Source organism: Caretta caretta, chromosome 3, assembly GCF_965140235.1.
Source record: "Caretta caretta isolate rCarCar2 chromosome 3, rCarCar1.hap1, whole genome shotgun sequence".
Classification (NCBI taxonomy): Eukaryota; Metazoa; Chordata; order Testudines; family Cheloniidae; genus Caretta; species Caretta caretta.
Genome location: NC_134208.1, coordinates 170,463,530 through 170,487,804, shown reverse-complemented (window position 1 = coordinate 170,487,804; position 24,275 = coordinate 170,463,530). Strand labels below are relative to the sequence as shown.

Below are 24,275 nucleotides of genomic sequence, written 5' to 3'. Positions count from 1 at the left end.
CTAATGATGTTTTTATGCTACCACATGACCCGTGGCTTATTAGCATATCTTCAAAAAATTACATGCACAGCATGTCTATTAAATATATTATTTCATAATACAGTTGCATTATAAAAAGTACAGTAAGTCAGACTGTTCTGCAACTATATTACTTGAAGCTGAAAACAACCCTTCTTTTGGAAATGTACTTATTCATCTTGGTTAAAATCAAGACAATCACAGATATACTTTTTCCCAAATCTTTGGCTGTATTGCAATGGTTGTTTCAATCTGTAATCTCCAACTAAACATTTCCTATCCATGGATTAACAATATATTTACCGACTTGTGTCTTTTAACAGTATTTATCCAACATAACAAAATAAACTGCAATTTGTTATACTTTTTTTACAAAACATTTTATAAATATTTTTACAAAATGTATACAAAGCAATTTCAAGTGAGACATACTATACAAATGAAGGTATTTAAGCAAATAAAGTCCATACCACATTGACAATAAGTGACACATCCTCTTTAAGTGAAGTCAGTCTGTAAGGCCTCCCTAGTCTAAGAGATAAATTATGCTAAACTCTTCAAAGTTAAAATATTTTTTTGTAATTGCCAGTTTAAAATTTATTTTAACCTTAGGCAGTATTCAAGAACATTGGAAATCATTACGCTGATCCAGCAAAGCATTTTAGCATGTGCTTAAAATCAGGCATGTGTTAAAGTATTTCACTGGATCAGATTCCAATTCACACTTTATTAAAACAATATTTCATATATAAGAATATTCTGTTTACTGCATTACCAAGTATAAGTATTCCTAAAGTAGAATTCAAATGAATGAATAACAGAACACTAATGATCCAACAGTAAGTTTGCTGGCCTTTGCTCAATGGATTCCGGACATAAGATGTTTGGACAAACCTTTGTCTGACCTAATCAACAATGTTAAAAAACATGTCTTAATCTTTATTTGTCACTATCTATAATTCACTGCCCAGGAAAAATAAATTTACATAGTGGACACAACATTTTGTTATTTAGGTTATATATTTGCTGTACAGATGCTTGAAAGCTAATACGCCTTTTGAGATGGTACCAAGAGCGACAGGATCCATAAATGTGCACCTTTTTCTCATAGGATGAAAATTAAACTAATTTACATTGCTGATATAACTTACAGCCTTCCTTTCTAGACTGCTCATATTGGCTGAAATTGAATGAATTATAAGATACATAATCCACAGGATACACAGCCATCATTATCTTTATGAAATTTCAAAGGCAATCGGCAAAGACTATACTGTCAGTCTCATTAACTAGAAAATAGCTAATTGCCTAAGAGTCTACTGTAATGATGCCCAGTTAGAAATTTGAAACTGGCAATACCGTGTTATTATTTTAAATGTTTTACATGACATTTGGGAATGTTGGATTTTGACAAATTTAAAATTGGCACAAATGTTTTGAAATGGCAATTAATAATGTACAAAATATTTATATTTCCATTCACATTGAACGGGAACTGAACCTTAATTATATGTTAAATATTGTTATCTTTCTCAGGTTGACTAGATTTGGTTTTCTTATGTTATCACATAGTGGACTGCAGCTCAACAAAATGGAGGTGCATTATAATTTCGTGCTGTCAAAAGCCCAAGGGCCAAATTCTGCTCTCTTTTGCACTGGTGCAAATGATAGCAAAACCTGGCCTTTTGTTTTCTTTCCTGGCAGTTCTGGCAATCTGACTGACAACCACAGTTTGTCACAATGGATCTCTAGATTATGATAATGGCAATCAGCAAGTTTTGAAACATGGTTGTTTATTTTTGTGAGCAACAGGGAGGAAGACAGAAGGAAAGAGAGATAGACAGCATGCCTTAGAAACCACAACAGCTCTACCCTTCTGAGCAGACATACATGCTAGATTCATCTCGGTAATGGCAGAACACTTATGTGCACAACAGCACTAATGACCAAAGTAAACTATTAAAAAAGAAGCATGGACCATAAAAGGGAAAAGTCACATATTAAAAATAAATAAATAAAATAACAAGCTTCTATTCTTGTCAACACGAACACCAGCCAAATCAAACCACGCAGGGGTTTCCTTTGGCTCTAAAATGTGAATTAATAATTATACAAGTTTGGATATGTTTTAACAATGGGATAGTTGATTAACTTTGGTCTGTACATATTTTGGTAGTTATGACTGCTGCTGTGGATGACTAATATTCTCTGACAGCAAGAAGCAGAAACAAGCAACAACAACACTGGCCTTTAAATTTCTCAGATTAAGGCTAATGTCCCCTCAAAGTATAAACTACTAATTTAATAACACAGTTTTCAAATAAAAGTGCTTTTGACACTTGGTCTTAAAAAAAAAACAACAACATTTATACCACTTCAGAAAGACTTAGGTTGACTATATCCAATTATAAAATTCAAAACCTTCTCCTCAAGAGTTAACATATATATGTATTTATATATATAAATTCATGGCTCCATCATGACCTCCTCCTGTACACTTTGCCACTTATTAGCTTCTGTTCTTCTTTCCTTAGTCTAGCATATATTATTTCACATCATACCGTTGTGACTAACATTATACAGTATCATTCCACAGACTAAATTCACCCACTACAGATACACTCATGTACTACTTTCTGCCCAGTGACAACAGAAAAGCACTTAAAATATGAAGCCCTATAAACGTACCGATGACATCCTTCCAACTTAAAATCCTAGAGCAGATGGATTTAGTAATAAATCAAACAGACAATCATTTCTGAATAGCGGTACAATGGGTATTTAACCACGAGGTTTTCCTGGAAAAAAATAAAATAAAATCTAGTGATTTATGGAAGGGGGAAAATTGTTGCTTCCATTTGTCTTTTTAACGTTTTCTTGAATAAATCTGCCTTTTCATATGACTGTGATTGTCAGTATATTACCTTATTACCTAGGGCCCAGTGAACTGCAATCTCATTAAATTGCAATGTTAAACAATTACCATAAGCACTATCATTATAATACTTGAAATGTGTAGGCCCCAACAGACTGCATTCTAACAAGGATCAACTTTACTGGATATCTCACTGTAATCACAATGAGTATTGCTCTCAAACACAGAACAGAATCTAGTTTAGAAAGATTAACCTTTGACATATGTCAGGCTGTACTTGTGGTGTCATTCACATTTGCTTCTACTAAGAGAAACATAACTTGTCCATGGTACTGTAACTATTAACACTCTAAGATACTATTTACAGCTGCTTCTAAAATAGAGTCCGTTTCTACAACACCTTCACTGTGATCTGGAATAAATTTTTCCAGACAGTTTTCTTGTGAAGCAATTGGTGAAAAGTTTGGAAAGTCTAATTCTACAGAGCCACTGCCAGTAGCCTCACTTTGTGGCGGTCTCCCAGTTTTTTTCAGTTCCAAAATGTTTTTGAATGTAGTTTCTAAACTCTTACTGAGGAGCAAATCCTGTTGGGGTTCACCCGAGCCTTTCATGTTGTCAGGATGTAAAACCTCATTCTTTGGAAAGCTCCTCTGAGTTTTGTCTTGGAGGGAGTTATTACATATTACCTCTGAGTGAGATTCAACTGTATTCCTTGACATTTTATGTGTACCATGATTAGCTCTTGACAAGGTTTTTGACAAGTCTTCAGAATCTGAAGAATTTTCATTGGTCTTGGCAAGATCTTTATCAGCCAATTTCTCTTCAGAGACAGCCATGTATTGACTGTCAGGAGAACAGCTAGCCTTCTCAAACTTTAAAGCTTTAGTAAGGCTTTCCGTTTTTTTAGTAGAAATTTTTCCTTCTTGTTGTGTCACAATGTTGTTAGGCACTAAATGAAGTTTGTTGTGATTTGTAGACTCTGCTGTGCTGGATTTTGATCGGTCTCTGGTTTGGATCTTGGTAGGCTGACTGTGAGAAGTCAAAGATTTACTACACTGATGATCACTTTCACTGGACTGTGCTTCATCAACAGTTTCATCAAATCGTTTAGAGGAACAACAAAAATCAGCCAGATAACCATCTGAAAATTAAAAACAAACATATTAGTTTGGAGTTAATAAATGTCAAAGACAGTAAATGTAAAGAAGTGCTAAACAGAACAAGCATTCGAATGTGACTGAGCATTAAAACCCATGATCAAACAGACATTATTTGCTCACATTGCCCTCTCTTGTTTGAAAACGCCTCTAGTATTTACTGTCCATTTATTGGACGATAAGAATATGACTTTAATGGAATCATAAGCACATGGTTAAATATTTTTGCTGGATCAGGGCCTAATACCTGAGATTTTGATGTAATTAACCAGTGGGCAAATTAAGTATAGTTCACTGTACTCCCAGATAAAGCCAGATACAAGCTGGACAAATTATGTCTGAGGGGAAGTTTGAGTGTCTGGAATAGTCTCAGACTTCCCCCTTGACTCTTTCTATCGTTGCTCTGAGCCTTATATGTATTGGCTGTTCCAGGATTCTGAAGCTCTTCTGTCCCTACTGAAAGTTTCTGAGTAAATGGGGGATGTGCTGTTTTCTATGACAAATGTCTGGTTTAATGGTAATCAGTGTAGCCAAGATGTAACTGTACTATTCTTTTAAGAACATATTATTTATTTGTAGTGAAAGTAAAACATGAAAAAGAGATGGTTATAAGAACAGAACTCCAGGGAATACAGCAGGGATTGAGATATATGTGTTCTCGGGTAATGGAAATACACACAAGGAATGTGCACTCATCTTATGACTATGGATTCTGCTTTTTATTTGCTAAGCACTGTATAGAGCTAGGCAGAAAACCCAGTAATTCTGTTTCATGGAGGATTTCAAGATTTTGAAATTTGGTTTCACTCCAGTTCAGAATGAAAACCAAAAATTTTGAAATTGTCTGCCAAATGGAATTACCATTCTCTGCTCAGGTCTACTAGAAGCCCTGGCAGGATGCCCCGGAGCAAGGGATCCTGGAAATCCCAGCTGCCAAAGAGCCATGAACCTGGGACCCTCAGGCTCAGGGCTTTCAGGTCTGGTTTCTGGTGGAATTTTTTTCAAAAATCTACATAATACAGCAGAACATTTCTATTTCAACAAATCGGAAAATTCTGACACAGTATTTTACTGAAATTTTTCCAAGCATTTCTAAAGGCTACTGAGAATTATATTCAAAATAGGCAGTTTGAGTACAAGCTCATTTTCTGTATAATGAATACATAAACAACATTTTGGTGCTCGGGTATATGGCATCAGGATATAAAGCATACTAAAAAACATTTTTCATTCGAATAAAAACCAACTACGTTTAATATGAACAAAAGATACTAAAAAGTGAAATTTTCTTACATTTCTGGAGAGAGTTAAACCAACATATGAACAATGAATTAGAAGATAAACTTGTTTGAAGACCTTACACTTACTAAAGGTATGCTAACAGGTAAGTTAGGGATAAGACTGCCTGCTTTACACACAGACCTGAGTAGGAAATGGTGTGGAGCTACACTGCCTCTGGGGGAATACCCGGAGAGATTGTGCCAGATTTTCCCATTATGCAGATTGCTCCCCCAGTGATGGTTGGTGCATATTGTTTACCTAGTTCACCAACTCCACTCTAAGGGGTAATGCAGAGGGGAGTCGGGGCCATGGCCCCACCTCTTCTCTGCCCCCTTTTGAGCAATTTGTTTATCATGAGGAGGAAGAGACTAGAAGTTCCTGATCACAGGGGCCCAAGTGTGATTGGGCCTTACACGAGCTACTCTGGGAAGGAGGAGAGAGGGAAGCTTCTTGTGAATCTCCCTTATACCCAGGCAAGAGCTGCTCATCTAAATCTAGTGCTAAAATATTAAAAATATAAGAACACCCATTTCTGTACCATTTGTTTCCTTATTAAACCAATGTTACATTTCACAGCATCATGCATAAGAAATACATTTTTACTGCAAAGGAAGAAAAACAGTTTTGTGGGGAGGGATTTTGTTTTGCCTTCCACTTTATGCTATATATTAACAATATTATTTCCTGATTTCCCTACTTCTGGTGGAGGATTCCTTGGAAGACTGGAGAACTAGCCACATTAGAACAACAATTTGCTTATACGTTATGTCCCTTTCCCCTATCCTCCATATGTTTTGCCTATTTAGGCTATAAACTCTTTAAGGTGGGAACCAGTCTTATTCCTTTTGTGAGGCACCTAGCACACTTTAAGCAGTTGGGAAATAAGTAGAATTAATAAAGCTAGGAGACTGAAAACTGGGCAAGTAATTGGAGAAGGGATTTTTAGCCACATTGTTCAAAACTCTTTGTTTCTATCTGAAAACCTTTTAACTCAACCTTGTAAAAGAAGCCCACCACTCTTTCAACTGAAGGGCAAAACAGCTCCCACTCCAGGTATTTATTCCTACTAATCCCCTGGCAAAAAACAGAAAAGATGCAGTTGTATTTCTAAGATAAAAATAAGCAACAAAGCCTTTTAAAAAAATCCTTTTAGCCCTTGTTTATAGATAATAAAGAAGCAAAAAGAACAATTTTTGTTATTGTTCCTTTGCAGGTCTCCATTAAATGCTAAATTGATAGCCACTTGCTTCACAAGTTTACAGTGTAAGGAGGTCAAGGGACCAAACAACAGAAAGGGATCATCTATATTTGCAAAAAACTGAATTTTCCTCCCAAATCTGCCCAAATTCTGCTAAGGAGTTTTAGTTTTTTTCTCCCTCCCTGTTCTTACATTTAATATTACATAACGGAGTAAGACGCTAGAAGAGTTATTAACAAAATATCCAAACCCAATTGTCTTTGCTGCTTGACCAGCTTTATAATAAATCCACAAATTGCTGCATGCTGAGGTGCGGGCAGGATCATAAACGTTTTACCTGATAGCAATACAAGGACCCATATCCTACACCTCCTACTCCATTAAGTAAGGTTTGCAAAATAAGGCACCAAAGCATTTGCAAGCATCCTAACTATCTGAATACGATATCTAAAAGAATACCAAAAACAACGAGGAGTCCTTGTGGCACCTTAGAGATAAAAGGACTCCTTGTTGTTTTTGCTGATACAGAGTAACACGGCTACCTCTCTAAAAGAATACCATTTCATTGAATATTTGATTGTCCTAATATTTGTATTTTACATTCTCTCAATGTCCTTTAAGATGAACAGTGCATCAGGATGCAACAGGAACATACACCTATACTACACAAGTGCATTTGTTGAATGTTTCTGATTTGGTCTGTCAGTAGTGAAACAGTCAACAATGCTGGAATGTAAGTGGTCACTGGGCTCCAAAAGTAACACTTCATTAAGTGAATGAGGGAATTGACATTCTCTCAGTATTATTGTATCTAGCTGGCTGTAGACTCAAAGGTTCTGTCCACAGAAGCAACAACATGATTGTTGCTAACAGGGTTCTTGCATGGTTTCCCACCAGTGCAGCCATTATTTTTTCCCTGAGAACAACTTTCACTTTACAAAGTCTCTCGATGTTAAGCACGTCAACTTAGGTTCTTGAAGCTGAAGGTATGATTTCACCATAAGCCATTAATTCTGAAGCAGAAACCAATGGTTTCAAAGAGGAACTGCACTTAAAATCAATAGCTTGGTTTGGCTCTAATATTTTTAGCATCTAGAAGATTATGCAAATAGTTTTCTACTTCACAGTGCTGAAGTTAAACATTTCTTACCAGGATCCACTAGTGCAAGGCGCTTATCCCGGGACAGAGACGCCCTTTCTTCCTGGTTAAACATCCTGTCAATCATAACCATTTCTGCAGAGGGATTTATCCGCTGCAAAACAGAATTCCTAGAAGTTACTTCATATGTTCATATAAAAAAACAATCCCGCCACAGCTTTGGAGCATGAGAGGATGGATTTTAAATAAAAATTTAGGGTTTTTTTCTTTTTGTATTCCACTAGTATTAACTTTTTTGGGCAGGGACTGTCTTTTATTGTGTTTGTACAGTGCCTAGCACAATGGGGTCCCAATCTTGATTGGGGCCTCCAGGCACTACTGGAATACAAAATAATAAATAACTGCATTTTATTTGTTAAAGCTTTGTTGTAACAGTGAATCAATATAATTATACAAAGAATAACGTTTCAAGATGGGCTACATTATTTATCATTCACATTTGCAGTTTATTATCTAGCATGAAACAACTTTGTTAGAAAAAACACTCATGAAGAGCCCATACTGTAGCATTTATTAACACACTTCTGTTGCCCATCCCCCACCCCCCCCTTTTTTTTTTTTTTTTTTTTTAAGTTAACTCTCTGGTGCTGACAGCTCTGCTGCATCCATTGCTCACAATGAGATTAAGCCAGGAAAAATCCATCACCAAGCACTAGAGGATTAACCCATTGCCTGCTACATTACATCCCATACAATTAAATCCAACACCATGGCACACTGTTCCAAACAGCATTTCCTTTCCAATGTTACAGAATCTGAATGACTGTATAATGATTCAAAATATAAAGGATAGATTTTTTTATATTAACCTACTCTTTTTGAATGCACAATTATTTCCCAATATATGTGATGTCAGTCAGAGAGCTGTCTAATCAGATAGTCAGATGCCTAAATGATGTCAACTGTACCTACAATTATTTGTGTCCATAAAACTCAGGATAATGTAAAAGAGACTGTACTGAAACCCACACTATTTTAAAAAGACTTTAAAGCACACCAAGCCTGAAACAACTATGAGGATACCCTGATATTCACACAATAGATCCCAACATTATTATTTACATAAATTATAGCAGTTTTTCCTTTTTATAGCACTTTTATTGTAAGCCTGTTTTCATATGCTTCTTACTCTCTGGGAAAGTTATAACTGTGCTGCATATTTTGCTATCGAGATGCAGCAACATCTGCTTTGCCTTCACTAGGATTTTAATAAGGGTTAGTTTAACATGAATTTAAAAACTTTTTGTTTTTACCAGTGAAGACAAGGCCAGATGAGAGCATTTATGCACCTTCTTAACTTTAAGAATGTGAGTAGCAACATCAGTGGGACTACTCACACAGTTAAAGTTAGAACATTCTTAAGTGCTTTCCTGTGTTAGGCTTAGGTGACTTGTCCAAAGTCACATAGGGTATATCTACACTGCAATTAGACACCCACGGCTGGCCCATGCCAGCTGACTCAGGCTTGCATGGCTTGGGTTGCATGGCAGTTTCACTGCAGTGTTGACTTCCAGGCTCAGGCTGGAGCCTGTGCTCTAGGACCCTGCAAGGTGGGAGGGTCTGAGAGCTGGGCAGCAGTTCGAGCATGGAAGTCTACACTGCAATGAAACAGCCCTGCAGCACAGTCCAGCCATGGGTTTTTAACTGCAGTGTAGACATACCCAAATAGAATGTCCATGGCAGAGCTATGAATAAAGTCCAGGTGCGTAGTAAAGAGAGTCCTCAAAGAGGAAAACATAGTTAAGACTGAATAAAATTTGTTTTAGAAATAAAGAACCTCCAATCAATAGAAACTAGCATACTGCTTATGTACAGTATATCTTTCCTCTTATCAATTTAGTCCTCATTCTGGCAACCTGAACCACACAGGTAGACCCACTGACTTTGATGAGATTCTGAGGGCATAAATATTTGCCTGCATTGGGGCCTTAGGAAAGTATTAAATATAGCAATCCTGAAACACAGAGTCAAGCATGCATATATATGTAGACATCCACACATATTTATTTCACTTATTAAACATTCAAATAAATGCACAATTATTACATTCTGTCTACATGAGAGAATATGTAACTATTTCAATTTGATATTATACAAGGGGGTTTTTGGGTAAAGAAATCACATTGCACATTACCACAAACGAACAAATGAACAAGTGCAGACCCAAGCACTTGCTAACATGCTTATCTCTGGAGATCTACACCTTAGAACCTCACACTGAAATGAACAATTTCAATGTGAGATCATTTCAACAAATAAAGATATGGAGCATCAGAAATAACCACACAGTAACATACCCCTATCTGAAAATCAGCACATTTGATTCCAACGTATTATTCTGAAATAAACACTTCTAGGTTTATTTCACTGTGCAGATAATCCAGCTATATGAATACTCACTTGTGTGTATCTGGATAACTATACTCCTTGGATACCTAGCAGCAAGGAAAATTACTTTCCCATTGGCTTAACTTTATTTCCCAACAGTATTTTTATTTAAAAAAGAAATATTTCCAAATATTTATTGAGTCTCATTGAGAACTAAAACTAACCAATTTTTATGCTTACATCCCGCATTAAATAAATGCATGTCTGGTGAAAATCCAGAAACCCACCTATAGCTTGTGAGAGGCAAGTAATAACCGCTCCACTACTACTATTTCAGATTATGGCACAGTATAGAGTTTTCTGCCTTTCAGCACCCCCGGCTGGACATTGGATCAACATAAATATAGATCCAGAGGCCCTATCCACACCACCACAAAATGATCCCCTCCATGCTGAACAATTCAGAGCCAAGCAAAGCACACATCTCTGGAATGCATGAGGAGCAGAGGGTCACATGTTTGGGGCTACTGTGGCACTTAAACAATGTGGAAGACCATGAGCAGGCTCTGTGCATATTTTCGCTAGCTTCTTTTTCCCAACCGTAACATCATTTTTATCTTTGCTTTTGTACTGACTTACATTTATTGTTGGGAAACTGATATTACTGGCACATTGAGAAGCAAACAAAGAGTTCTTTTTAGAGCTGTTGATTAATCGCAGTTAGCTCATGTGATTAACTCAAAAACAATTAATCACACTGTGAAACAGAATACCAATTGAAATTTATTAAATATAGTAACTCCTCGCTTAACGTTGTACTTATGTTCCTGAAAAATACGACATTAAGCAAAATGATGTTAAGCTATTCCAATTTCCCCACAAGAATTAATGTATATAGGAGGGATTAGGTTCCCGGTAAATATTTTTCACCAGACAAAAGACTATATTATATATATGTATACACAGTATAAGTTTTAAACAAACAATTTAATACTGTACACAGCAATGATGATTGTGAAGCTTGGTTGAGGTGCTGGAGTCAGAGGGTGGAATATTTCCCAGGGAATGCCTTCCTGCTAAATGATGAACTAGAACTCAGCTGAGCCCTCAAGGGTTAACACATTGTTAATGTAGCCTCATACTCCACAAGGCAGCACAAATGGAGGGAGGGATGACAGCATGGCAGACAGTGACACACACACACACATAGACAGAGAGAGAGAGAGAGTGTGCGTGTGTGGCGCATTGCCCCTTTAAGTGCACTGATCCCTCTCTAAGTACACTGCCTTTTTAAGTAAATCAGGAAGTTGAGACAGCAGCTGCTGCCTGCAAGCTCCCTTCATGTCCGTCCGTCTCACCCCTGCCCCCTGCTTTATGGAGATAGGGTAAGTGGGTGGCAGGAGCAGGGGGGAGGGAGACACCCTAATATTAGCCCCCCCCTTTTCCCCTCGCCTCCCCCGCACAGCAAGCAGGAGGCTCCCAGGAGCAGCTTCAAGGCAGAGGGCAGGAGCAGCACATGGCAGCGGGAGGAGGGACAGCTGAACTGCCAGCAATTGAAAGCCTGCTGGGCGGCTGCCACACAGGGAACTTAGGGGAACGGGGAGCTGATAGGGGGGCTGCCAGTCCACCCTGGTTCCAAGCCCCCACCAGCTAGCTCCAACAGGCTGCTCTTTCTACAAGCAGTGAACAAAGCAGGCGGCTGCCAAACAATGTTATAAGGGAGCATTGCGCAACTTTAAACGAGCCGCAATCGACTGCGGTAACTCCTGCAAGACGAGGACCACTGGCGACGTCCACCACGGTCCCGTCGATATTCATTCCGCGAAGACAAGCGGTGCTGTGAGTCCCGGTCGGACAGCATCCATCCCAACAGTCTGGCCAGTGTCGAGGGCGATCCACATGGACTGAGCCCTGAACAGTCACTGGGCAGTGAGCGGTGTCAGGAACGTTCCCTTGACCGAGACCAGTACCAGGCCGGTGGCGACTGCGGTGATCCCAGCGGCGGCTTGCCTCTGAGTGTGGGGCCAACATCGGCGGAGCTCCGGGCACCAGCATGGACATGACATCCCTGGCTGCCTGGAGGGCTTCGGGCGTAGATGGCATCTGGACATCCAGAGAGGCCTGCTCTGAAGGGGCTGGGCTACTCTGCTCAACGTGAGTCGGAGGCCTAGGGCCTGATGGGGATCAAGGACTACCTGACATGGGCCTAGCCTCTATCCCAGACTTCCCTTGGTGCCGTTGCAAAGAGGGTGTCTTTCCGGTCCTCTTGGCATGGCCCGTGGATGGGGAGCGGTGCCGGCTGGACGATGGTACTGGAGGGTCTCCGCGTATCGACGCCTCAGTGCCAGGTACCAGTTCAGAGCGGCGTGCCGGGGTCGGGGCCAGCGCCAACTCCATCAGGATGGCCCAGAGCCTAATGTCCCTTTCTTTTTTAGTCCGGGGCTTGAAAGACTTGCAGATCTTGCACCTTTCGCTGATACGGGTTTCTCCCAAGCAGCGCAGACAATCTGCGTGCAGGTCGCTCCTTGGCATAGAACGCCTACAAGAGCCACATGACAAAGCCTGGAGCGCGGGCCATGCCCTGGACCGGGCTCAATGACTAACTAAACTAACTGAATTAACTAACTGACTACAGGTACTACTGATCAAACGAAGAGTTCTAGGGATGAACTGGAGCTGAGCAATTCCGACGCACCTTCACTGGCAGCACGAAGGAACTGAGGGTGGGGGGAGCGCAGCCCAGGGGTAGCAGGGGGGTGCTCCCCCCTACGGATACTGCTAGGGGAAAAACTTCCAGCACCGGTGCACATGGCGAGCACGCACACCTATTGTGGAATACACATGAGCAATTACTCAAAGAAAAACCCCTGTTCTAGAATTCTCCTGGCATTATCCACCCTCTCTAACCCCTTCCCAAGCAGAGCCAATTTCACTTCTGAAAGCACAACTCCAGGCTCTCCTAGCCCCAAATGTCTGAGCAGTACAGTTGCAGAACCACTGCAGCTACCCAGTGGTAGCCACACAATACTTGTGAATACAGAGGGAAGTAATACAACTCTGAGATCACTCTGTTCTGCATCATTAAACCTGTTTTAATAATTCATTCCAATTTGCATTAACTGATCCATACATTTCACAAAAATAATTTTTTCTTGCTTATCATTCTTACCATTGCATCTTCTAGGAGCAAACATCTGTACTTATTTAGCATAGCTTGTGTCCTTTTCAGAAGCTGCGTGGCTACAGATTCAAATTCACTGTCCACTAAAAAGACACAGGGAATACATTTAGATAATGTTCTTCAATAACTAGCACAGACTCGCGAAAGTGTCCTTTCTGTTTAGTCTTTCTGATTTACACAATCAATTTTTTCAGCAGCCCATGTAATATTTAACTGCTTAAAAATTCTATAAACAACAGCACAACTTTTATCATACCAAATTAAAATATAAATTACCTTTTCTTAAATCCTCCTTGGTTGGCAGTGATCCCTGGCACACATGATATGAGAGGAGTCTCTGGACTGCATCATTTAATGATCTGAATTGACTTTTATCTGGTGTCACAGCATGTGCCTGCTCCTTCTGTAACTGCTGTAGGATACTAAAAGGAAAGTGAGTAATATCAATAATTAACATTTATTCTAATACAGCAAGGCTATATTACAGTTTACGAACTGACAGAGTGAAAAACGCAGAGGTTAGTAGAAATGTCTATAACAAAACTACAAATGAAAAAAAAGATGACTTACAAAGCTCCTTTTGTTAGCTGTTTAGCAGCAGGCCTCTTTTGTCCAACTGTATGAACATCCACCTGTATGAACATCCATAAATGTGAGCTAGCATAAATGACTCCTGCTTTGCTCATGAATGAAGTAAGTAATGGGTAAAACTACGTATCATCTTACACAGCCCCCCAAAAAGAAACCTACCACATAGGTAGTAAACAACAATGTTAACAATTGAGTCCCACCACATAAAGAATAAAAAATGCTATGGAATAACTATGGGGTGTAGCCTTAGAGCACTTTTCTGATTGATTAGATATCAAAAGCAGAGCGCACAGTATTGAATTAGCAGACATACCTTCACTCAGATTGCTATATTGATTCATTCATATTTAGAAAATAGGAAAAGGTTTTGTTTTAAAAGCTTTTAAAACTGTAAAGAGGCTCCTGGAATATCTCTAAGGGGTTGGAAGACATTCCTCTTTCCTTCCTCCCACCAAAACAAACTTTTGGAAGATTAATGATTTTGTTTAGGGTAGGGATCAATGAGAATAACATGTAGGAGATTATTAATTAATATTTCTACACTGTTCCTGGTTCCTTATCTTCATTAAAATTAAGAAAAACAGATTAACTGGAAAATGCTCCCTACCTGCACATGTTGTTGGACAGGAGATGATCCTACTACATTTTCCTGCTGTGATTGTGTTGTTCCTAAAGGTTGCTGGATGATTTTACCTCCAGAATCCTGTCCTGTAAAAGTACACATTAAAAACAGTCTATTACTCATGATTCTTAAAACAAATCATCACAGAATATTTGAAGTCCTGTGCCTAATCCTTTACTTGATCTGAAAATTACATTTCGATTGATGTTGACACATAATATCTGCACAGAAGTATTGCTACCACAGTCACGAAAGGAAATCAGTACATAGTAAAATGGTACTCAGATACTATAGTGCTGAAAACTATAAAAATGTTTATAAATAAAGAAAATCAGTCTAAAATCTCTAAACACATCCATCCAAAATAAGAAAAAAGTCAAATATCATAAGCATCATCCCAAAAGGGATTTGTAAAAAGATAAACTGGAGTCTATCCAGCTTTTTCTAATAGTTCCCAAAAATTATAAACTCAAGACTCTGCAGCGCCATTAAAAGTTGTGAATGAGTGGCTAGATCACATACTGTTGTAGATTCAGATGGACAGCCTCCCATCTGATTGTCTTACTGTATAATTTAGAGGAATTATCTCAGCCCAACACACCCACCACATGTAACACAAATAGTACTGTTACATTTTGCACAAAAACATTGTGTAGAACATGTACATTCATTGTAATATATTAAATCAAAATGGAACTAGAAGTCTAGTGATATTTCCTGTTGACTTAAGTCTACATTAGAAACTTTAAAATTGTAATTAGGATGGTGCCATTTCAAGAACCCATATAATATCTTCTCGTGTTCAGTGCATCACTACCTTAACTGAAAACTGATATTTACATTCTCTTTACAAAACAACAACTGCTGATTAGATTCTAAGACATCCATTACTAGGAAAGACAAAATGGTGAGCAGTTAAGAGTTGTTATCACATGAGGATGGCGGGAAGTCTCAAAGGCATAACTGGAATTTTGCAGCAGAAGACCTTAGTTTGAAAGTGACTTGATATTTCTCACTTCCTATGCTTAAACACATCACACAGATGACACATTTGGATTGTGGGAAAATATTTTTAACTGCTCATTGCACAAAGACATCTTGTCTATCATTCCAGCAAATAGAATCAGATGGCTACTAGCAATCCTTGCTGGAAAAAGAGCATATGACCAATTGTTAAAGAGAAAGTCTGTGGGCTCAGCACCGTTGTCCCTCAAACGGAAAAAAAAAAAGAATAATTGTTAGGACTCCCCATTGCCACCGACCATCAGTCAGTGCCTGACATAATGAAGGAGAACCCACTTCAAATGCCAGAGGGATTGGGGAAAACCATCATGAAAAGAATATCTGACCTGGCAACGTGTTACTCAGAAGACCTGTTAGCTGAGGTTGTCTCAAGCTATCCTGTGACTTTGATGCAGAAACTGGTGAGGACTGGTTCATAACTTTTTTCTGAGCCTGTGAAAATGCCATAGAGAAATTAAGGTTAGTCTAGTAATCACTGAAAGTTTTAACAGACCTAATAACAATACAAAAATGAATCCTACAATTGAGTTCAACTCTTCCCCTACCCCCCGTGATTATGTAAGAATGGCATCAAAGAAACAAAATGAGAACAAAAACTATACTTTCAATACATACTCATGTCTTCTGAGGAGATTTCTTATTATATTATATTTTCTCTACATAGGCCAGTTTCCTTCAAAGAATTCCCCCTCCAAATCTAAATCTTCTAAAACAGTTCAACATCTGCAAGGTTAACTGTGCCATAATAGCAGTAAGTCTAGTTTTACTTTCTCTCAATACCAACACAATGACCCCCACACCTAGAAATGTTAATAGAAAAACTCAGTGCAATCATATTAATAAATTTAAATCTCAGATGAGCTGGCACACATAGCATCTAATAGCTGTTGTGTGATATTTTAATGACATTTGGAATCCCAAACATGAAAAATAATCATGTTGTGCTGACTGGTTGGAAATTAACTATTTCCCTACACTCCCTTCTCTTCTATACTTTCTGTCCTGACATATAAATAAATAGATCTTATAAACACAGTGCCAGTCAGTCCTCATAAGTACAAAGAGTACTGATGTGTAACACGTTTCCTGTGTAGAACTGGCAGCACTGGAATACTGAAATGTTCTGGGAGGCCCTTCTGCAGAAGAGGAAGGAAATCTTCAAGACTACTGTACCACGTCCCCATAAAACAAAAAACTATCCATCCCTACCCATCCTAATAAGTGCCTTCAGTACAGGTTTTATAAATGCCACTGTCCTAAATATACAAATTTGAAGAGTTGCAGGAGAGTACAACGCCAAGGAAGTAGAGAAAGTATGGAAAGTCACCATTTGTGAGATAACTAAGTAACCCTTTTTTCCTCTGGAAATCATATCTGCATATTCTTAACTTGTGAGGGTCTCACAAGCTGTACAAGGATCCTGGTCCAGAGAGTGGTACACTACCTAACACTGACTAATTAATTAAAATATAATTTACCAATAAAATAAAGGTGGTTTGAAATTAAAAATATGGCTGCGAGCACAGAAAAAAGCTAGAGCTAATCATGGACAAGAACTGAGGTAGCTGGGGCCACACAGCCCTTTTATGCCTCAGAATTTTCAGTGCCAACAAGAGGACACTTCTGTGGCTCCAACGGACACTGCTTTTCAAAACTTCCCAGAGCTCCCATCCCACAAGTGGGAAAGTACAGAGGCCACCTCAAAGAAGAACAGGTAACTAGACCAATTTATTATGCTTAAGGAAAACACAAAATAACTGTAGCTGATTTCAGAAGTGGTGTAAATTCCCACTACTGATCACGTGACACTCGTCATTCACTTACTGCGCCCAACAACACAAATCAATCCAGCTCATTTCTCCTATCTCAAAACACATATGCAGTTTCTGATTCAGAGTTACACAGAATATCACTATTTTAATATTTACTGATCACTTACTAAAGAAGGCATATTTATAAGGCATATTTATAAGGCTTTTCTTTCACAACTGATTATATGAGAATTTTTTCTCTCCAAAGAGCTCTATAAAATTAACCTCTTTGTAACTCTTTCAATGGTCTACACAAGAGTGTATCTCTGCCTCAAACTCCAAAACTGAAAATCCAAACTCACTGAGACATTTAAAGCCACACAAATAAAATATGCTACAGGGAATAATCCTGTGCTGGCAGAGAAATGGCCTAGAGCACCATATACCCTTTCCCATCTCCAATTTATGTGGGCCAAATACTGAGAGGACCTTCGCATGCGTAACTCTCATTGAAGTCAAAATGACCTTCAGGTACTTAGCACATGACAGAGTTTTGCCTTATGACTCTAACAGTGCAATTTTCAAAAGTGCTGAGCTGGCATAGTTCTGCTCCCACTGAAATCGATGGTAATACTTCTATTGATTTCACTGGAAGCAGAAACAGGCACACATGGAACACTTTTAAAAATCACACCACTAATCAACAAAAGCAAGATTCTCTGAATTAATGGGAATGATAGAGTCATCCACATTAAAGAAACATTCGAAGATGTTTTTTGATTAAATGGTTGCAGCAAGATTAGATTTTTTTTCAGTAGATCAACAATATTTGTTTGTAAAACAATTAATGTAAGCACAGTAAATTGTGTGTGAATATTTGGAGAATACAGTATTAAACGATACCACCTATTAACGTCCTTCCCCACCAAAGAAAAAGGTAATGCTTTAGAATGCTTTTGTGCAGTTTTGTTGGTACTTAAAGGGTATTCATACCTGAGCAAAAGTGAACTGTTGCTGCGTTACTCCTACTGATGTGCGACTGAAAGTGCTGATAGATTTCGAAGAGGAAACTGGAAGACAATGGGATACACTCACTGAAACTTGTGTTCTGTTCTGCTGTGTAAGTTGATCTCCAGTAAAATTTCCTCCTGATGCAACAGACTGAACTGGTGGCCCCAGGCTGGGATGTACTGTGCCAGAAGAACTTACAACAGCAAATCGATTAGATGCTGACATATTTGAGACTGTAGACTGTCCAGGTGACATTGTAGTAAAACCTGATCTACCTTGAGAAACACTACTTTGACTGGGTGATAAATGCAACACTGTTGGTGATGCCTGTTGTAATGGCACCTGTCCACCAACAATTTGAGAAGTTCCATGATTTACTATAACTTGACTTCCAGGAGCTGTAAATGTCTGACCAGAAACTAACTGAACAGCTGTATTCTGATTATTCAGCATCTGTCCTGAATATGAATGGTTGGCCCTGAGCATGCTTGTAGAGTTCCTGTTCAGCATAACATGCTCAGCAGATACTTGGCTAGAAACCAACTGGGAAGGTTGAGTCTGAAGAAGTTGTCCATTTATGGTCTGCACATGATGAACTGAATTAGAATTGACAGAGAGACTTGTAGGTATGAGAAACTGATTTTGAGATACATGAGGCTGTCCCATAGGAGAATGGATAACAATACTACCTCCAGCATTACTAACTGTTTGAGGAGTAACTGATTTCCTTGTGTTTTGCTGATTAACAATATTAACAGACATATGAGGACCAACTACTGAATTTTGAGGTGAACTTGCTGAAGCAAAAGGAATCCCTTGTTGTACATGATGCTGCTGTATTCCCAAGTTATTCACATTGTAAGCTGTTTGCTGACCCATCTGAATAGGCTTTGGTTGGATATTAATCGGAACTTTATTAGAATTTGGTGCTAGACCCCTCTGAATAATGATATTATGCACTGGTAAAGATGTCTGAAAATTTGTGCTGTTAAATGGGACGGTTACAGGTTGTGCTACTGGACTTGAATTTGAGTTACCAAACAGTGAGTTACCATTAGGAGTTTGTCTATGAACCAAGAGTCCACTACTCATGTTTGCAGGTGCTTGCTGTCCACTGCCTTTCAATATAATCTGAGATCCATCAAGGTTGTTAATAGTCATCATGGAAGGTTGATTACTAAATGAACCAATCAGCTGTATCTGCCCCGAACCACTAATCTGATTACTATTAGACAAATGCTGGCTGGGAACACTAATTCCCACATGTTGCATAAAGCCATGTTGCACACCAACTGTATTGCTTGCAAAAGATGCTCCAACTGGTTGCTGTACCACTTGAGTAACTCCTATAGGTTGCAGCGTCTGACCTGAGTAATTAGACACATTAGAAGCCTGAGTAAAGGATGCTGATGAAGAAGGATGAAGCTGAGCTTGTGCAAACTGTTGGCTAGAACCTATACTGGCATCCAGATATGCCTCTTCTGCCAAAGTCTGTTCAGTAATATTGGCCTCCTGTAAGGACTTCTGAAGAATATCAAAAGGCTGATCTTCACTGAGATCAGGTAAAGGAGAAGATTCAAGTTCATCTTCAAGAAACTGAAGGCTACTTGACAGTTGTAGTCCATCACTAGGCCCCTCTCCAAGCTGATTGCTTACACCTTTGATGGAGGATTTAGGATCAGTGTTCTAAAATGAAAAATAATAAATAAATTACATTGCATTTTTTAAATAATGTAAGAATCAAACGGTTTCCAAATAAATTTTTCCCTGCAAAAAACAAAGCCCCTCTATAACAACACATCCTTGTAGCTACGTATGCACGGTGAAGTTCAACCTGTGCACAGGGCTAGCACAAAGCCCTTACATCACTTATGCGCTCAAAACAGACTGCTGGGGCAGCACTGCTAAGGTGCAAAATTCAAATCTCAACCCATTCAAAGCCAAGATGTCTTCAAAAACCCAATTCCTTTTTGGCAAGGTCTGGGTGTGAAATTCAGAGCCAATTTCAGATTCTGAACTCTGCCTCGCCCCTGAAGGGTAAGGAATTTTTGGCTTTGGACGTCTCACATAAACATTGTGCAAACTGCTGCATGACACATATTGTCATATTAGAAAACTCTCATACCTCTACCTTCAATGTTTGCTTTCGTCCCCCTTTCTTTGATTGCCACACTACTCCATGAGTATAATTTATTTATTCAATTCATGTTGGTGTCTGCCTTTTACTGAATCTAGCTTATTTTATGAAAGCATCTCTGTCACTCTGGAATACTGAGGGATAGTTCTTGCTATTTTATTAAAGGTTTTCAAAAAAGTAACAGAAACCTTGCAACTTTACCTGTAAAACTATAATATACAGTACATGCATGAAAACACATGGATTAAATCTGGCACATATACTCTATCAGCACTTCAGAAACACCTAAAATTTAGGGGCCAGATTCTCTGCTGTGTGCACCTTCTATTACGTGCAGCAGAAGTGGGACTAATTGAAACCTGGTTACATCTCCCAGATTCTCTGTCCACATGAGAACAGCCTGAGGACTGCTCTAACATGTACCAGCTGACTATGCTACCCAAAGGACCGTCCATCATCTGGGAATTGTGCTCTGGCCACTCCCTCTCCATGTGCAGGGAGTCATGTCATTGTGGTGCATTCCACTCTAGGAAAAGGCAGTGGTGGCAGCAGAGGGTATATGAGAGGCTGAAAATAGAACACAGTGAGTGACATGGGCTAGCATTAGAAAAAATGGGTATAAAATGGCTTTGAACAAATGCAGGCTGGAGATCAGGAGACTGTTTCTAACCATCAGAGGAGTGACGTTTAGGAACAGCCTCCCAATAGGAGCTGTGGGGACAAACAACTTAATTAGTTTTAAAAGAGAGCCAGACCAATTTATGAGTGGGATGTATGACATGATTGCTTGTGATGGAGGGGGGCTGGGCACAGCAACCTTGAGAATGCCTTCTGGTTCATGTCTGATATTCTTAAAAGCTCATGCATAGCTGTCACCTGTAGGGGTCATCAAGGTATTTCCCCCCCAATATATTCTGGTGTTGGTTTGGGTGTTTTGATATTGGTTTTTGTGGGTTTTTTGTTTTGCTTTTTTGTCTCCTTTGAAGCATCACAGATGGCGATGGCTGGAGATGGGACCCTGGATGGAATTCTGGGTGGTACTGAGAATTCTCTCTCAGGTGCTTGGCTGGCTTGTTCTTGCTCACATACTTAGAGGCTGGTTGCCCTATGTGGGGTCAGGAAGGAATTTTTCTGCAGGTCATACTGGCATTGACCTTGGGGATTCTTCACCATCCTCTGTGGTACGGGTGCAGGTCGCTTGTCAGGTCCATGTGGGTGTATTTCACTTAATATCCTGCCACTGAAGGGTCCTTTGGTACTGGTGCACCTCAGTCCCTCCTACTCTGCTGGTGGGTTATAATAGTTTAGTTTCCTGTGGGCTGTAACACCTTAGTCTAATTTCAGCTATCGGGTTTAGTGTGCATGTATTGGTGTCCTGTGATACACAGGTCAGACTAGATTGATCTGATGGTCGCTCCTGGCCTTAAATCCTATTACTCTAAATGGCAGTGAGGGAAGAATGCAGGATAGTGCCCCACGAACCTACAACCAAAAGCCCTCCTGCCCCAGCTCCCACTGCCCTCCTGGCTACTTGCCCATCACAAACGTCTCAGGCTGTAGCAGGCTCTCTGCCTCTCCCACAGCCCCTAAAGGATCACTCCTCCCGCAAAACAATCCCATTGCCCTCAGCAATACCCACCTTCCCCAGCGTCTCCTGTCTCCCCTTAATACCGTTTCCTATGGGCACCCCCAAAGTCTCCAGTTTCTGAGACATGCAGGAAATAGGCTCCTGCTTCCCCCACTCCTGCTAATCAGCAGGACCGAAGGGAGCAACCACTGACTGTCATGGGAAAGAAATGTCACAATGCCCACTTCTCCCATGAGCACCTTCCTGCTTTCTCTCTGACACGTGGGAAGAGACCCTAGTCAAAATCCACGACTTTACTCTCCTTCATGTGCCTCCTTAAAATTCACCTGTACCATGGTATATACCGGGAACTGCTGTCTAATGATGGCGACATAGGTGGCAAATTGTGATCATTGTTCCTGGCTAGCTGAAAATTGTGCACACCCTAAAACCATTTTCCCAGTTTCATCCAACCAACGTGTTTTTCTTATCCTCCTGTCACATCTTTGTCTTTTAGACTGTAAGCTGTTTGGAGTAGGGAATAATGTCATTCGCTACATGTTTGTAGTGCAATATAAATGTTAATAAAATAAATATCATAAATAAATAAAAGGAGCAGATGATGAGGGCAGACAATTTGCCTCTATAAAACCTGTGACTACAAAAAAGTTATAGGTGCTTTGAACATTCATTCACAGGTTTCCAGGTCTAGACGTGCCTATTTTATGTCATTTATTAACATTCTCAACATCTACTCCATTTAGCTGTATACAGGACAAACAAACCATGACGAAAGCGTGTAGTCACAATAAATACACATTTTCTCTTCTGAATACTTACATTGGAGTTGGCGAAAATTGAATTAGAATTGGCTGCAGAGTACCCTGCATTAGTCAAGTCTTCATTGCTCTGTTAAGGCACAAATGTAGTAAAGTAACGTTAAACTAATAGTAAAGCAGTCACTAAAGTCCGTGTAATTTTAGAATAGTATAGTAGAATACTACTTACAGATTTACTACTAGGTCCATGTAGAAAATAATTCAGTGCCTGTGGATCTCTTTTTAAAAAGAAACAAAAGAAGTTATCACTTTTAAGTACTTACATTTGTTAAAAAAGCATAATTAAGACAAAAAATAATAAAAACCTTGAGCCAGGTGCTCCATTCATGTAAATCAGTGTAGCTCCACTGACTTCAACAGATCTATACCAACTTACATCAGCCGAGGATCTCTTTTTTGTTTTCAGCTAACCATGTTAATATGTAAATTTATATTTTTCGCCTTTTTTTTTCATTACTACAAAAAGATCTAAATATCACTTTACATGTTTACTTCCATTCTATAGGCCACTACTGATTACACCATCTGTTAAAATAAATACCCAATAATCTACAACACAAAAGAGTTTGCATTAAATGGACAAACAATGATATTAGATCAAGAAATGTAAGCACTAAAATAGGAATAATCTCCTCTAATCAGCTCTATTGCCTGCAAATTGGTTAGTGTCCTGATAAAGAGCTACCATATTTAATAAATAAATAAAAACTAAACATTTAAGATGTTTTCTTGCCAATCTATTAATAAAAAAGAAAATTTTCTCAAGAACATCATCATTATCTTCTCTGGGGAAAAAGCTATATCTTTTCCAAATCAACTGTGTAACTGACTAAATGCATTTTTCCTTTGATAACTTGATAAGAAAGGCCATACTGGGTCAGATCAAAGGTCCACCTAGCCCAGTATCCTGTCTTCCAACAGTGGCAAATGCCAGGTCTTCCAGAAGGAATTAATAGAACAGGTAATCATCAAGTGATCCATTCCGTCTCCCATTCTCAGCTTCTGGCAAACAGAAACAAGGAACACCATCCCTGACCATTTTGGCTAATAGCCATTGATAGACTTATCCTCCATGAATTTATCTAGTTCTTTTTTTTAACTAGTTATAATCTTGTCCTTCACAACATCCTCTGGCAAGGAGTTCCACAGGTTGACTGTGCATTGTGTGAAAAAATACTTCCTTGTGTTTGTTTTAAACCTGCTGCCTATTAATTTCATTTGGTGACTCCTATTTCATGTTTTATGAGGAGTAAATAACACTTCCTTATTTACTTTCTCCACACCAGTCATGATTTTATAGACCTCTATCATATCCCCCCTTAGTCTCTTTTCCAAGCTAAAAAGTTCCTGTCTTATTAAACTCTCCTTATACGGCAGCCGCTCCATACCCCTAATCATTTTTGTTGCCTTTTTCTGAACCTTTTCCAGATCCAATATATCTTTTTTGAGATGGGGTGATCACATCTGTACACAGTATTCAAGATGTGGGCGTATCATGAATTTATATAGAGGCAATATGATATTTTCTGTCTTATTA

At 39.1% G+C, this 24,275-nt stretch overlaps 1 protein-coding gene across 4 annotated transcripts in view; it reads right to left on the bottom strand.

The window, feature by feature from the left end:
- Positions 1–225: 225 nt before the first annotated feature.
- The window catches only part of BICRAL (BICRA like chromatin remodeling complex associated protein), a 70,620-nt gene continuing 46,570 nt past the window's right edge, over positions 226–24,275 (bottom strand). For all 4 annotated transcript variants that reach the window (XM_048843036.2, XM_048843037.2, XM_048843038.2 and 1 more), the window contains 10 exons: positions 22,908–22,956; positions 22,740–22,808; positions 18,178–19,881; positions 15,760–15,865; positions 14,396–14,496; positions 13,768–13,829; positions 13,474–13,619; positions 13,186–13,280; positions 7,680–7,782; positions 226–4,034 (listed from right to left, as the gene is read on the bottom strand). In XM_048843036.2, coding sequence (XP_048698993.1) covers positions 3,235–4,034; positions 7,680–7,782; positions 13,186–13,280; positions 13,474–13,619; positions 13,768–13,829; positions 14,396–14,496; positions 15,760–15,865; positions 18,178–19,881; positions 22,740–22,808; positions 22,908–22,956 — 3,235 coding nt within the window. In that variant the 3' untranslated portion in view covers positions 226–3,234. The remainder of the gene's footprint in view (positions 4,035–7,679; positions 7,783–13,185; positions 13,281–13,473; positions 13,620–13,767; positions 13,830–14,395; positions 14,497–15,759; positions 15,866–18,177; positions 19,882–22,739; positions 22,809–22,907; positions 22,957–24,275) is intronic.